At 37.5% G+C, this 14126-nt stretch overlaps 1 protein-coding gene across 1 annotated transcript in view; it reads left to right on the top strand.

Moving 5' to 3' along the window:
* The first annotated feature begins 269 nt into the window (after positions 1–269).
* The window catches only part of LOC139696782 (O-acyltransferase like protein-like), a 77123-nt gene continuing 63266 nt past the window's right edge, over positions 270–14126 (top strand). Inside the window, exons 1-3 of the mRNA XM_071595625.1 lie at positions 270–333; positions 9621–9889; positions 13635–13849. Of these exons, the coding sequence (XP_071451726.1) occupies positions 270–333; positions 9621–9889; positions 13635–13849 (548 nt within the window). The remainder of the gene's footprint in view (positions 334–9620; positions 9890–13634; positions 13850–14126) is intronic.

The raw sequence follows: 14126 nt of genomic DNA, 5'->3' as shown, positions 1-14126 counted from the left end.
AATGCATGTATGGTATTTCGTCGCAACATCGTGTTCCTTTGAGAAAAAAAATTCAGAGTGTAAGGAGTCTTGGTATCCTAACAGGCTAAAGCACTCGGCCGAATATGGAGGGATCCAAGTCCGAATTTCGATAAATATTTTTGCAAGGTGAATAATTTTTGCCCTTTGAAATTGTTGCATTTTTTTTACAAATCCTTACTGAAGGTAAACTCCGATGAAATAATTCTTACCACGCTGATCTAAATCTAATTGTTACCGATTACATTAAAATGGCTCTAAAGTATGACGGTGATTACGGCGATAATACGTTTTATATTTCTGCAGCAGCAGAATGTGAGTATAATTTCAAAAATATATTTGTCTGTCGCCTCCACCAGATTTTTTTCTAATCATCCGTCTGAAATTTCTCAACTTTCGCCTTCTTTATCAGGGGAATTTTTCTAGCCTCTCATTCCTCAATTAGTCTTTAAACTGTTTCAAAAAACCATTCGCAAGCAGTCAGGTGCGTAAGGTTTTTTTAAAGGGAAATGTTCGGTCATTTACCTTCCCGGAAGGTGAAAATGGCGCATTCCGCGTTTGAATAAAACATTGTGCAACGCGGTTGCTCGTAAGCCTGCGTGTCATGGAACGTGTGATTTGCGATTTTCAGTGCATTTTGGGTCCAGGTGGACGCTTCCAACGGGTTGGTCGCTCTCCCCAAGCCTCCCGGGTGAAGACTTTTCAAACGTTAATTCCAGCTGGCGGAATGGGACTGCATTATAAAAACGTTGATGATGGGGTTACGAGTCCCGGAGCCTCCCTCCTCAATCACTTCCTCATTACTCACATCTCCCACCGTCCCGCGTCGGAAAACGGCGAAGTAACGCGCGAGGTGTAGTAGGTATTTATTCGTACCCGCCCGGGGGAGTTACGCTCTGGAGTTTCCTGTCATGAAAAGAGTCTACTCCAAGATACCTGTGACAACTGAAAGAAATTGAGAAAAACGCAATAGGATTTATTGCGGTGTATCCATCACTTTGTTGGTAGCTAATGCCTTTAATTTTCTTAGAAAACCGCGAAGAAGATGGCGTCCTTAATCCCATTTATGTAATTTGCAGTCCGTTGGAGTAATTGATGATTATCATGATCGCGTGAACACTCGCTGTCTCCTTTGACGTGGCTGTTTTGCAGAGTCTAATGTTTTGGCTCTTAGTAAGCCACATAATAAGGATAGAGGTAATAAACCGATCCAAAGTAAAAAAAAAACTTGAGAATAGTAGCAGTACATTTGATCTTCTCTCCTCAAGCAGGCGATTCTTTTTACCTGGCTCTATGACAGCGTCAAGCGGTTAGGAAATGTGACAATTTAAGCGTAAAAATCATTCGCCTCGTCTGAGATTGCGTGGCCACGCGATCACTCGATTTCCGGCCGCATGCTTTGGTCAGTTAAACTATTCGTTGAGTTTACACTTTAAATTTTTGACGGTTTTGGAAGTACGTATTTTTCTGATGAACAATTGTGAATGTAACGTGATACGCCGGAACAACTTCTTCTTTCAAACGACCCTGGAAATCAGCAGTGTAAGAAGACGCCTGGGGAGTTTAAGCGACGTAATTATTCAGTCGGAAATCGAGATCTTGGTCGAGGCTGATGATTTTCGTAATGCAAACTTTCGTGGTGTAAACTTATAAATGGACAAATATATATTCATATGAATATGTGAACTCATGTTTGTATCTGTGAAGTATTTGTGTGTATATTTATTTGCATGTGTGTATGTGTATATATATACACATAAATATGAGTTCTCATATACATCTGAATATATATTTGTTTAAGACTATATATCCTGGGAATAAATTGCTGTGTTTGCGTCAATTATTAAACTTTAGCTTTTGAACCAAAATATTCGGGTGCATCGGTTCCATTTTCTTGTTGTTTCCGTATGGGGTGAGGGAAGAACGCATACTTGTATCCGTCGGTGAAGGTGTTTAACTCTCCTATTTCATCCCAGTAGCGGAATCTAAAAATACAATTTGGGGCCAATATAATTTTCTCTGTGTCACAAGATAACCCAAAGGTGTCCTGTACCTTTCTGAAATCATCTAAATTTTATTTTGTGACTTAGCGAATAGAGCTTGTCTGCTCTCTTCGCGAAACTTTTGGGTTCCCATCCTAATTCCTCCAACATACCCGTCACGCTTAGTCTTTGCTCCCGGCATACCTAGGATAAGTTAGGCAAGTCAGAATAGAAAATTCACGTAAAGATAGAAAAATCGGATCAATGAAATGATGAGATTTGTGCAAAGGAGACAGAATATCACTCTCTTTTCCGTTATCGCCAAACTCCATTTATGAATGGACCCCCAAGGATAACTGCTTCGGGCTTAACGATGAAGAATCGTTTCTTGATGAAAACGCCCATGGCGGAGTCATGTGGTTGGAAAGGGCCCCGTGGCGCTTTTCCCGCAGAATAATGATAAAACTGAACCGTGTAGCAGCCGTAAACCAATTTTGACAGTACACGAGTGTCGAAAAGATTACTTTGGATATTTAGGGGAAAAAAGCAATCGGACGAATCAAATTACCGTGTTATTATTCCGAAAAATTCCCTGTAACCTGTATGTTTTTATACATGTAGTCGACATTTTATTGCTTAGGTGTGCGTAACATTCGTCGAATCTCGCTATTCAATTCACGATTATATCAGAATTTCTCTAATTGCAAAGGAATTTCGTAAAATAGGCTGAGCGAAGGTAGAGGACTTTAACTACACGAATTTCCACCTTTCAGAAATTCATTTACTCAAAGCATGGTACGTAGTGATATTGTGAGCATCCTTACGGCAGATGATGTCGAGTTTATAATTTATATACAATGATTCTCTCAGTAATCTGTTTGGTTCATAAAGTGAAGATTTCTTTTACGTTGAATGTGTGGTGTTTAAAGGCTCTTCGTATGGATTGAAATTTAGTTATAGTATTACCATATGAATTAATAATTAGTAAATCAATGAAAAATTCTTCCCACCATCTTATTTCTGTTCATTTTCATCTCAACATCGCTCCAAGACTGTAAAAAGGATCACAAGTTCGTTTTTTACGTTTATCAGAATGCGGGAAATATTTTCAGATAATTCGTGGAACTGATGCGCAATGAAAAGTTGGGTGTACAAAATGGAGTTTAAGTCCTCGTTCGGTCATTTTATATTAATTGAACTTCCAATCAAAGGAATTGTATGATTTAAAGTTCGATAAGGTGGAAATGGTCAGAAAGAACCTCGGCCTTATCACATATGCAAAATAGATATGACAGTCGATAGCTCATCACAAGACGAAGTCAATGTAAAACGTATGCTTCCGTGGTAAATTCTGCCTGAAAATTTCTTCGCTTCCTAGAATAATGTTCACGAAGTGAAGAATTAATTTATTTGGTGAGAATGTTTCAGTAGCCTCGTTTAACTGCGCAATTTATTTGAAGACAAAAATAAATGCTATACCTCTTTGTACACATCACCTTATATTTAATCAATTTTAATTCATAACTTAAACGACTAACGTATTTATTAAGATGTGAAGGATCGGTCGTATTCTGGGATAGGCGTATACTGGGAGGGCAGGAAAGAGAGGTATGATAATATTGCGAGGATATACTCGTATCGGCAGAGAAATCCCAAAGAAATCTGATGAGTCTGTAGAATAACGTTTCTTATATAGAATGAATATATTTATATGAAACTGCATATGAAACTCACACTAAAAATCAAACACTACACAGCCAATGGTAAGTTAGCTATAGGATGGTGGACTGTTGTTGCCTGATTACAAATGTCAACGTTACAAATCAGAGTAGTTTACCCTATATAATCAAAAAGAAAATAATTCATATCGTTTCCTCTAATGAAATATAATTTACTCCAACAAACGCATGAATTAATTACTGAAGGTGTTGCCACGGGCTAACTCTGGCGTATGGTTGGCAATCCGCCGGTTCCTATCATTAGTTTTTTTTCACAATCCGAGGGGTTCAGTTATTTGAGAGGGAGTCAATAGAGATAATTCCATAAATTTTCATTTCCGTAATTATCTTTACGGAGTTGCGTAATACTTTAACCGACAATGACCTCTCGCATTCCACAAAAATGTGCTCGCAACGTGTCGTTTCGCGCGGCGATGCCAGATAAGGAGTTTTCAAAGGAGAAAATTCGGTCCGAGAAGAGGGAAGCGAGAAAGCTGGCCCGAAGGGAAGTTCCGTGACGGTAATCGCGGAAGAAAGTAACGCAATTCAGGGAAGGTCTTCGGATTCATCGCGGAATCGTAAGGCATCATCGTGAATGTTTGTTCTGGATAATGACATGCATCATGGAGTTGGAGGCGGGAATTTAACTGCCAGCATCAAATTATGCGATGCATCGATTAGCAGGCACATTTTCGTGGGCGTAATGCTCGAATGAGTTCTGGGGAGCGGATGTTATAATTAAGTTGATGTAACTCCCATTCGCCTTAATATATCATATTCTAGTCGATAGGCTTCTGACAAAGCAATTTAATGTTCACCACTGCCTTCTCTCTTGCTCTTTTTCAATTGGCAAATCAAAGCTTTGTTCCGGCTAGCTCTAGGGATGCAACGCTATATATATATATATATATATATATATATATATATATATATATATATATATATATATATATATATATATATATAATATACGGTTAATATAATATATATATATATATATATATATATATATATATATATATATATATATATATAGCGCTAAACACCGTAATCAACCCTATGGTTGGTTTGGAAGGTGATGGTTGAGTTCACCCAGTAGTAAGCCAACGATATGTGATAAATTTACACATATATTTTAAGTATCTAAATAAATGAGTGAATATGCATAAAAATATGTATATATGCATATTTTATACATATGCATGTGTGAGTATATATATATATATATATATATATATATATATATATACGAGATATATATGTATATATGTATGTATATATGTATATATATATATATGTATATATGTATATATGTATATATGTATATATATATATATATATATATATATATATATATACACACACACACACACTCACATATCCTCAGTTAACCTAAAATTGATCGTCTCAGCGTTTCAAAAGGTGTCCCTCATTCCGCGGGTGTCATCAATCACTTCAAAGAGACGGAAGAGAAATAATTCCTATGAAATGTTTTGTCCGATAGAGAAGTTATGGCAAACAGCAAAACCATATGTCTAACTGCACAATGAAACGAAAGAAATCCATGACGGAGAGTGAAAAATGCGTACGGAGGGGACTGAATGCATTCACAACCAAGAGATTTATTGAAGTAGACGTATGATGATGCGCCTGTTTATTATTTAACCATAAATTAAATCTAATAGAACATAAATTTTTGCTGAATGAAAGTGACCCGCGAACATGAATAGATGCTGGAATCTAGAAGTCAAAAATTATTCTTAGTTTAAAAAAAAACAATATTTTATTCATAAATGGAGTTTTAATTTTTTTGTCCAATAATTTTTCAGTCAAGGGTGCTTTTAGGTTGCATAAATTGCGGTTATGAATGAAGTATATGGGCAAACATAGTCTAGGGTATGTATCTGTACTGAATAAATGTTTTCTTTACGAGCCGAGTTATAAATATTTCCTAGTTAATGATTAAAAATTTAGTTTTTGGACTCAAAAATGATTTTCATGCGTTATAATTAGAGCATTAAGCTGTTCCTTGAATTTTTTCTGCTGCCAAGACTGCGTATTCGCTGAGCTCTCTTAAACGACACGGCTATCCATTCCAGCGTCGTAAGCTGCAACCACGTTATCTCTTATCCAGACATGCATACTCGTATATCGAAAAATAATTTGGTGCGAGTACGAAATAAAGAAAACACAGAATTACCGTTCAAGATCTTGCTTAAAAAAATTCTGTCTGGAGATCAATGGCATTGAGCGAATAGAAATTTCTCCAGGATCGATTGAATCAGTGAATAAGTCTCAAAGTCACGGAAGTGTTCCTTATCCACATAGCAAGTAATTTATGATTGGCTTCGAATGAGATGTGTATTCCCAAACCGGTTCCTTTTTGACCGACACCATTAGTTGTCAACCAATGATGCTGCATCACTCTCTGAAACACATTCACATACAGCGGTTGTGAGCGGGGAGCTTAGGATTAGGACTTGGCTTGGTTTCTCTTCTGCTTCACTGTATTTTGATTTTAGGAGGACCCTCTGGCAGAAGCTAGCCCATATATTGGTCTTTCACAGCGTAGAATAGCAAACCGAGTTTCATATTCAGGCATTAAGTGTTTAAAAACCGGTCACCCTCATTTCTTTAGAATGCGAGAGTCATGATGTTCAGCATAAAATTTAGGAAATAACATATTTTAGCGTCATATTTCTCATTCATTTTTTAATCAATCACCTTCCCGACGTCCAGGTAAAGCCGTTTCGTAAGGAGGAAGTAGTGTAAGGTATGTGAAGAGGGAGAAATGGGGAATGCTATACCAAAACCGACTCTCTCTCTCTCTGCAGATGTGTGCAGAAAGAGTTTGAATTCAAGAATCCTCCCACTCAAGGCGTGGTTATTCGGAAATGCGCAATCGCGGCTGACCTTATATAAATATAAGCTCAATTTACAACCGAGGGTGATGTGGCATTCTTGGGGCATCGGCTACGAGAATTCCACTTCAAAATTATTGCGAAACATGTTGTTTGTCAACATAAATCAATTATTTTTTGATCGAGAGGAAGGATATTGGTAAAGTGGGTTGGGTTAGACATTCAAAGACTGACAAGAGTTGCTAATACGTAAAATTGTTTAGATTTGAGGATGATCAAGCCTTAGGTTATCTTTCAGCGAAGGGGTTGAAAGCATTACTGAGCTCATTGAAAAGTTAGCACGATCGATACAGAAAGAGAATAACTGTAAACAAAACAATGCAACAATTTCAGAGTGTTAAAATCATTCGCCTTGACCGGGATTCGAACCCGGATCCGTAGATGTCCGGCCGAGTTCTTTAGCTAGTTTAGCTATCGAGACTGTTAACTATGAAATTTTTGGGGCTTTAAAGGAAAAAGGTATGTGAAGAAATACCGTACATAAAATAGATGCCGCACACATCCGTACTCGGCCGGACATAGAGGGATCCGGGCTCGAATCCCAGTCAAGGTTAATGATTTTTACACTCTGAGATAGTTGCATTGAATTGCATATTAGCGGATAACTCCGCTAAAAGTTACTGTCACGGTATCTCCTACATTTTCTTGGAATTTAGTAATATCACGTTAAATTGTGTCATATGATGTCTCTCTTTAAAAACCCTGACTAAATTTTAGTTTATACGTTTTCATTTATATATACCTATTTTCATATTAATCCGTTCTGCATGCTCGTGACCATATACGCATCTGTACTTAAGAGAATTTAAACGTTTCTGAGTTCATTAAACACTTCGGTAATTATTGCTTATGAAAGCTGGAAAGTGACGAAGGGAACGTGCACTTTGTGATGATTTTTCCAAAAGATTTTCCTAAAGACGGAGATTTTGTCTCTAGTCATTAAATGGAGGCCATTTCTGTTAACTAGAATGAAAAGAATCACCCTAAATTACGCATTTGTCTCTTTGATTCATAGCGGCACTTTCGTTTATTCATGTGAGGGACGCAGAAGAAAAATTGGGACTCATGTGACATATAACTTCAAGGCCTCTCTCATGATTTACAGCAAGTTTAACGTTTTTCGGCGGATCAAAATCGGCGACTTTGATTAATATGCTGAGGCAAGTTCAATCTCACTCCTATGAAATGGGTATTATTATACCCGCCAGCTGTCTTTAGGAATGAATCGGAAAGTATGATTTCGTATTATTCTGTACGTTCTGGAGTTCACGTCAGGTACAATGGCAGATGTAGTGTCGTTGCCATAGCGTCGTGCGCAATTCATTACGACTTTGGCTAAATAGCCTAAGAACTCATTACAACCTCTACGGAATATAAACTTAATTGAGTTGACAGCGAGTGATTCCATTATTTTAAATAAATTGCAAGAAATTTAGAAATGAATATATGAGCTCATCAAAAACAAGAATGACAAAAAATAGAAATCATGTATATTAAACCAGGGAAAGGAACTGGCCCCCCTACCCTGATGTGTGAATTTCACACGCCGTATAGGGCTTAGTACTGGGTGAACTCTACCATCACCTACCAAACCGACCTTCGGGTTGAATACTGTTTATATATATGCATATTAAACGACTTTTTCTCGTTTGGTTTGCTAAGTATGCCATGTTAAAACAATTGATTGCACTTTTTGGGATCAGTCGACCCTTATACAGTGTTCAATCAACCCTTATGCATATTAATTTGTGCATGGTAGAAGAAATCAAGAGGATTAATTTGATACGTTAAAGTAAATAGGATTCTATTCATTGTTAGAAGTAGCAGAGTTTAAAGTCATGCATATTGCTTTCCACTTTCCACATTGCAACCACATTGCTTTGTGACTATAGAATTTACTATGCATGACATTATTCTCTGCTGATGTAAAATTTCGAAAACATTGTATGCTCTTAAAATATTTATTAATTGGTCATTTTAAATTTCGGCTAATAATTTTGAAGTCATAGATGTATTACATAATTAGTGAACTTAGGCCCAAAATTTTATTTTCTGCCATGAAGGAACCAGGTTGAATTGTGTTTGTGCAATGACGCAGACGTTTCTCATTTTATAGCTTCTCCATTCGAATTTATGGATATTTCGTAGGAGGAAGACTTAAATCTATTTGGGTGCAAGGAAGAGATTTCAAAGATTGAAAGGCATCTCGTATATGGAGAGGTATGTGTGAGACACAGTAAATAATTTCAAACTCAAAGTTTTCACATATTTGCGAGTTAGATAATTTTTAATACTTTTTGATATTAAACTATGTTTTCATCACTCTAAATTTGATGTAATCCATACATAAAAATATCAGGATAAGAATTTGGAGAATCATTTTTCTTTGGCTCCGAACTCGCACTCTTCTTACATGTAATGACTAACATTTGACATAAAAATGATATTCTCATTGATCAAATATATGTAATAAATGTCTCTTTTGCAAAATTTCATCTTTATTTCATACTCTCAGTTATTCTGTATTTTGTAGCATCATTATTGAAACTAGGAGAATTTTAGATTGCAATATTCCTATTTCAACTCACTTGTTCTGTAACGTCTGTAAAGTGTTGCAACTGCAGACATTATCCGTTGACAGCATCAAAGTATGCCACCACATGTATTTGACTATAGCCGATATATTATGTTGTATACGTATAACTATCGAATTTTGCCGTACAAATCCTCTTATATGTGACTTTTTTAAGTTAAATTTCCGTCTTCTGGATGTTCAATTCGAAAAATTTGTAAAAATCTGCGAACCCTAATGAGACTAGCATATCGTTTGACTCATCGCTAATGATAGCTATAAATTATAAATTCTCAATTTAAAAAGCAGATGAATATTATTAGAACAAACTAATTACATCAATAGCATTTCAACAAAGTAGTCATTATTGTTCAAACTTTAATCCTTTTCTTTTCTCTCTCTTTCGCAGTGTCTGATTCGTCCGGCCGCTACAGCTCCCAGTTCTTCATCGGCGATGGCTTTTGGCTGGGTTCCATCACCCTGTGCGAATCCCTCGACCCGACGGACGCCTCACTGCAGCACCAGCAAAGCCACCCGCTCGGGGAAGAGCCCCCCTCCCAGTCACCCACGCTCTTATCCGTCGAACACGAGACGTCCGTCCGTGAGAAGGCGCCGTACTTCATCGCCTTCGTCTCCCTGCAGCTGCACATGCAACTGCCGGAAGAATTCCAACCCTCCGTAAGAAGAATATCATGAAACGAACGAACAAGTGTCATACTTATTTTTTTCTGACCGCACTTTATTATTTGCACCCACCCTGGCGCTGTATTGGTCGCATCAACGCTTCTGCATATATGTCCACAGCACCCTGGGTGAAATTTGCCCCCTCCTCTGGGTGAAACATATGCATGGAATGTCTGGACAAGCTAGCAAATAATTGGGATTTATTAGAAGAGTAATGGGGAAATGTGATGCAATGGTTAAAGAGAAATGTTATCTTTCACTAGTTTTTGGCCTAATGTAGAATATGCTGCTGGTGTATTATGGGATCCTCATGATATTGGATTGATTGCCGAATTGGATCGAGTGCAGTGTAGAGTAGCTAGATTTGAAAAAGTTCTAATGACTTTGTGCCTTGCTGGAAGTACTAAGTGGTGTGCTTCCGGTTAAGCACACCACTTTAAGAAATATATATATATATATATATATATATATATATATATAGGAAATTTATATTTACGACCTTTTTACCGAAGTATGCCGCTTTTGATGGCACAGAATATAAATAATATTTAGGGGGAACGTCCCATCGCCGACATTCTTCTGTATTCCCTGGTTTATATATAAATTTCATATTTGGTCAATATCATATGCGATTGAAAATATTGATAACTTTTGAAAATATGAACATGTCATCAATTATCGATGAATCACTGAACCGCTCAGTTATAAGAAAGGACTTCCTCCGCTCGGATAGGTAATTTCATTTCGTGTCTTATTCCTCATATAAACCCTATTTCCCGCACACCGAAGTCCTCTCCACAGGGCTTGCATATGTACGTACCCGTATGACTAAGCTAACCGGCCGGTGGAAATTTTCTCTTCGGACGCCTGCATCAAATCAAATAAAGTGCCGAGACTCAACAACTCGCCTGAGCTCTCCCGACCCACTTCGTAATATTTAATATCCACGCGTTTTTGAGCGTAAAAAAAATATCGACTACGAACTGAATACATTAGACCGATCACTTTTCGTTCGCTATTTTACCCCATTAGTCCTTCTTTCGAAATCCAAATGCTCAGGTCTTTCGCTTTCATACAACTACTGTGTTATCCCATTTCGTAACCCACCCTTGACCTCTGCGATTTCAACCAGAAAACTGGTTTCCTTCAGGCGATGATTAACGACTGGACTCGGTTCTGCTATAACAGATACGTACTCATAGTTTTCGTACTTGGAGGAAAGAGGAGATACGACTTCCCTCTAATTTTCCGATCCTCTTATAAATTTCAGCTATTATCTTATGTTTTTTCAATGCTGCCACTTAACTAAGAACATGTAGCGGAATGAAATGACATCCCTATAAAATCAGTAGAGGGGAAACGATTAATGGGGTAACTTATTTGGTGTTTCGCCTGCTCCCTCGTGGATTTCGTCCTTCCGGCACTCAAGGAAGCACCATTAGCTCACTACTTCGGTTTAAGTTACGTTTGCACTAAGTTTTTAACAATTAGTGCCTAAGTATAATTTCGTATCTCGACGCACCGGTCTAAATGCTCATTGCGCGCAACAGTGCTTCTAATCAATCAGCTTTCAAAGAAAAAAATGTGCATTTCAGATTATCTCATCAAGAAAAGTATTTAATACTCAGAACTTGTATTTATATGACAATATCGTACAATTTTTGATATTGCGACTAATCAATAGCTTTTGATAAAATTGTCAAATTTTGCGCCGTAAAAAATTTAACACGTATGGTACAAAATATTAAAGATTAAGCTCAAGTTAAATTTCCTAAAAGTTGTTCAAATTAAAAACATTAATTTATAATTATTATGTAATAATATGAAATTTATAATTACTACATTATAAGGGATGCAATAGTCGTTGTGGGTAGAGCGTTCAACCACCAACCGGAAGATCCGGGTTCGAATCCTCGGGACATCTCTGGGCGCCCTCAGCTTCTCCTAAGCTGTTTGAGTTTCACACGCCAAAGCTCGCTTAGTATTAGGCGAGATCTACCATCACCTATCATACCATCCCTCGTGTTGGCAACTGCGGTTATATTACAGCAAAACTCAATGTGCCGTCAGCTCTTTACAGCTAACGAATGTAATCTACAGTGCATTCATGTGTGAGATTTGGTCGAGAAACAAACCGTTTTGTAATGAAAGTATAGTAGCAAATAGATGCATCCAAAAATTTAAATCCAGAGGTATAATCACTGTATTTATATGGACGGAATGTTTTCCTTAAGAATAAAATCAATGCAAGGGAGAATCCAGGGATATACGAGTACTCTCTTCAAAAGAGTGACTGACTGAGCCTACTGTGTGCGGCATTTCTTCGTTTTTCATAATTATCAAACTATAGTTTTCATACGTGCATATTTACGAAGGTGGTGAAGCTGTTAGAGTAAATTTTATGCAAATGAGGCGATTGGTCAAGCCTTAAATTGCCTAGAGCAGATTAACTTACGGCAACGGATGTTAAGTGTGGTTCATTATAAAGTATTTGACATGGCAAGGAGGGTGAGGAAAGAAACTATGTTTTAGGGCAGTAAAAATGTTACTTATGGGAAAGTTTTTCAATCTCCCGAGATGATCTACATCACCTTCATAGGTTGAGCGTCATGGCGCCGCGCTAACATATGAACTCAATTATTCCTAATGATTAATTCAAGATTTCTCGGTAGTCACGCGCTACCTCAAATGGCCATCTTGATAAAAGCGCTTGATATACTCTGTGGTAGTATTCAGGGGAAGTTTATTAACATACGAAAAATGATAAAATGGATAACTAGAATCATTATAGAAACTCATTCCTAGTTCTATTTTCACGGCTATGCGCGTCGTCTAGATTCAGAGCGGTGTTTTATATCCCACATCTCACAAAAGTAAGACTCACTATTTTTGAATTTTCGGTGGTCACGACCACCGAAAATTCGAAAAATAGTGAGTCTCTTTTTTGTGTGTTTCTGTGTTTTTGTCAGTGTCCACTAGTGCTAAGTGTTATACATTATTATTCACGTCCGTGAGACTTTCAAAAAGTGTTATATATATATATATATATATATAACCATGTACCATATATATATGGTACAATACACAGTAACACACAACATAGAAACACAAAAAAAGAAGAACACTCACACTTTATTTCTTGATATTTCGACGGAAACACTCCGTCTTCATCTGGAGATATAGAAGACAGAGTGTTTCCGTCGAAATATCAAGAAATAGCGTGTGAGTGTTCTTCTCTTTTTGTGTTTCTATATTGTGTGTTACTGTGTATTGTACTATTAGAAAACCTTAAAGTGTGTAGCCATCTTTAAATATGATAAAAAATAATTGTAATTTATAACCTTTATCATACAAAATTTTAAAAATCATGTAACTTTTGAAAATAATATCACTAATCTAGAGACAGAAACGTATCTAGCTGTATATAATTTCACTCGGAGAACATAACAGGTGTATTATGCGACCTGCTGTCATGAAAGTGATCTTAAGCATACAAGCATAATATTAATTTGTAATTTTATTAAAATCAAAATTATTCTCCGTCCTTTGGATCCTTCCCATAATAGTGGAAGCTCAATGGTGGAATTCACAAAATTAATTGTAAAAAGATTTCATTCTCCTCGCTATAGTGCTAAATGTCTCAAAGTCGAGTCCGAAGTTGTGGACCCGGTGAATTGTTTTTGCAGCAAAAATAAAGAAAAATGTCTCTTTCTTACTTTTATATGTTCTCTCCTTCCAGGAAAGGGTCATCACTCTCGGATTTTGCATTCCCAAGTCGTGCGCCACCAACCAGATGGACGCCAAGCTGATCACGCGCTACCTGTCCGGGGCAAACGGGACGGACGTGGCGACTGACGTGCCGAAAGGAGCGGGATCTAGCCTTACCATTACATCCGTGAGGAAGGTTCCAGGGGACTACGACCCACTGAAGGACAACACCTTCCTCACCCTGCTGTGAGTGATGGCTCTCCGCCCTGCGTTCCATTCCTTACCTCCTTCAAATAATATGCTTGACCCCTTAACATCTTCGCATTTTGATATATCTTGTCATCGGGCTGTCAGATTGCATTCCGACGAACGAGCTCCTTCCGCGTTAACGCCTCGAAATACGTATCTCTGAAGGGAATTCCCTATACCTCTCGCGTGAGCAGGGATAGATACATCATCTCTTCACGCTCAATTGGTGGATTGAATTGGTTTTAAGAAGACACTGGGGAGAGTTAGACCAGCA

This window comes from Hetaerina americana, unplaced genomic scaffold (genome assembly GCF_022747635.1).
Source record: "Hetaerina americana unplaced genomic scaffold, ioHetAmer1.1.p SCAF_1, whole genome shotgun sequence".
NCBI classification, from domain to species: Eukaryota; Metazoa; Arthropoda; class Insecta; order Odonata; family Calopterygidae; genus Hetaerina; species Hetaerina americana.
This window is presented reverse-complemented; position numbering and strand designations above follow the sequence as displayed.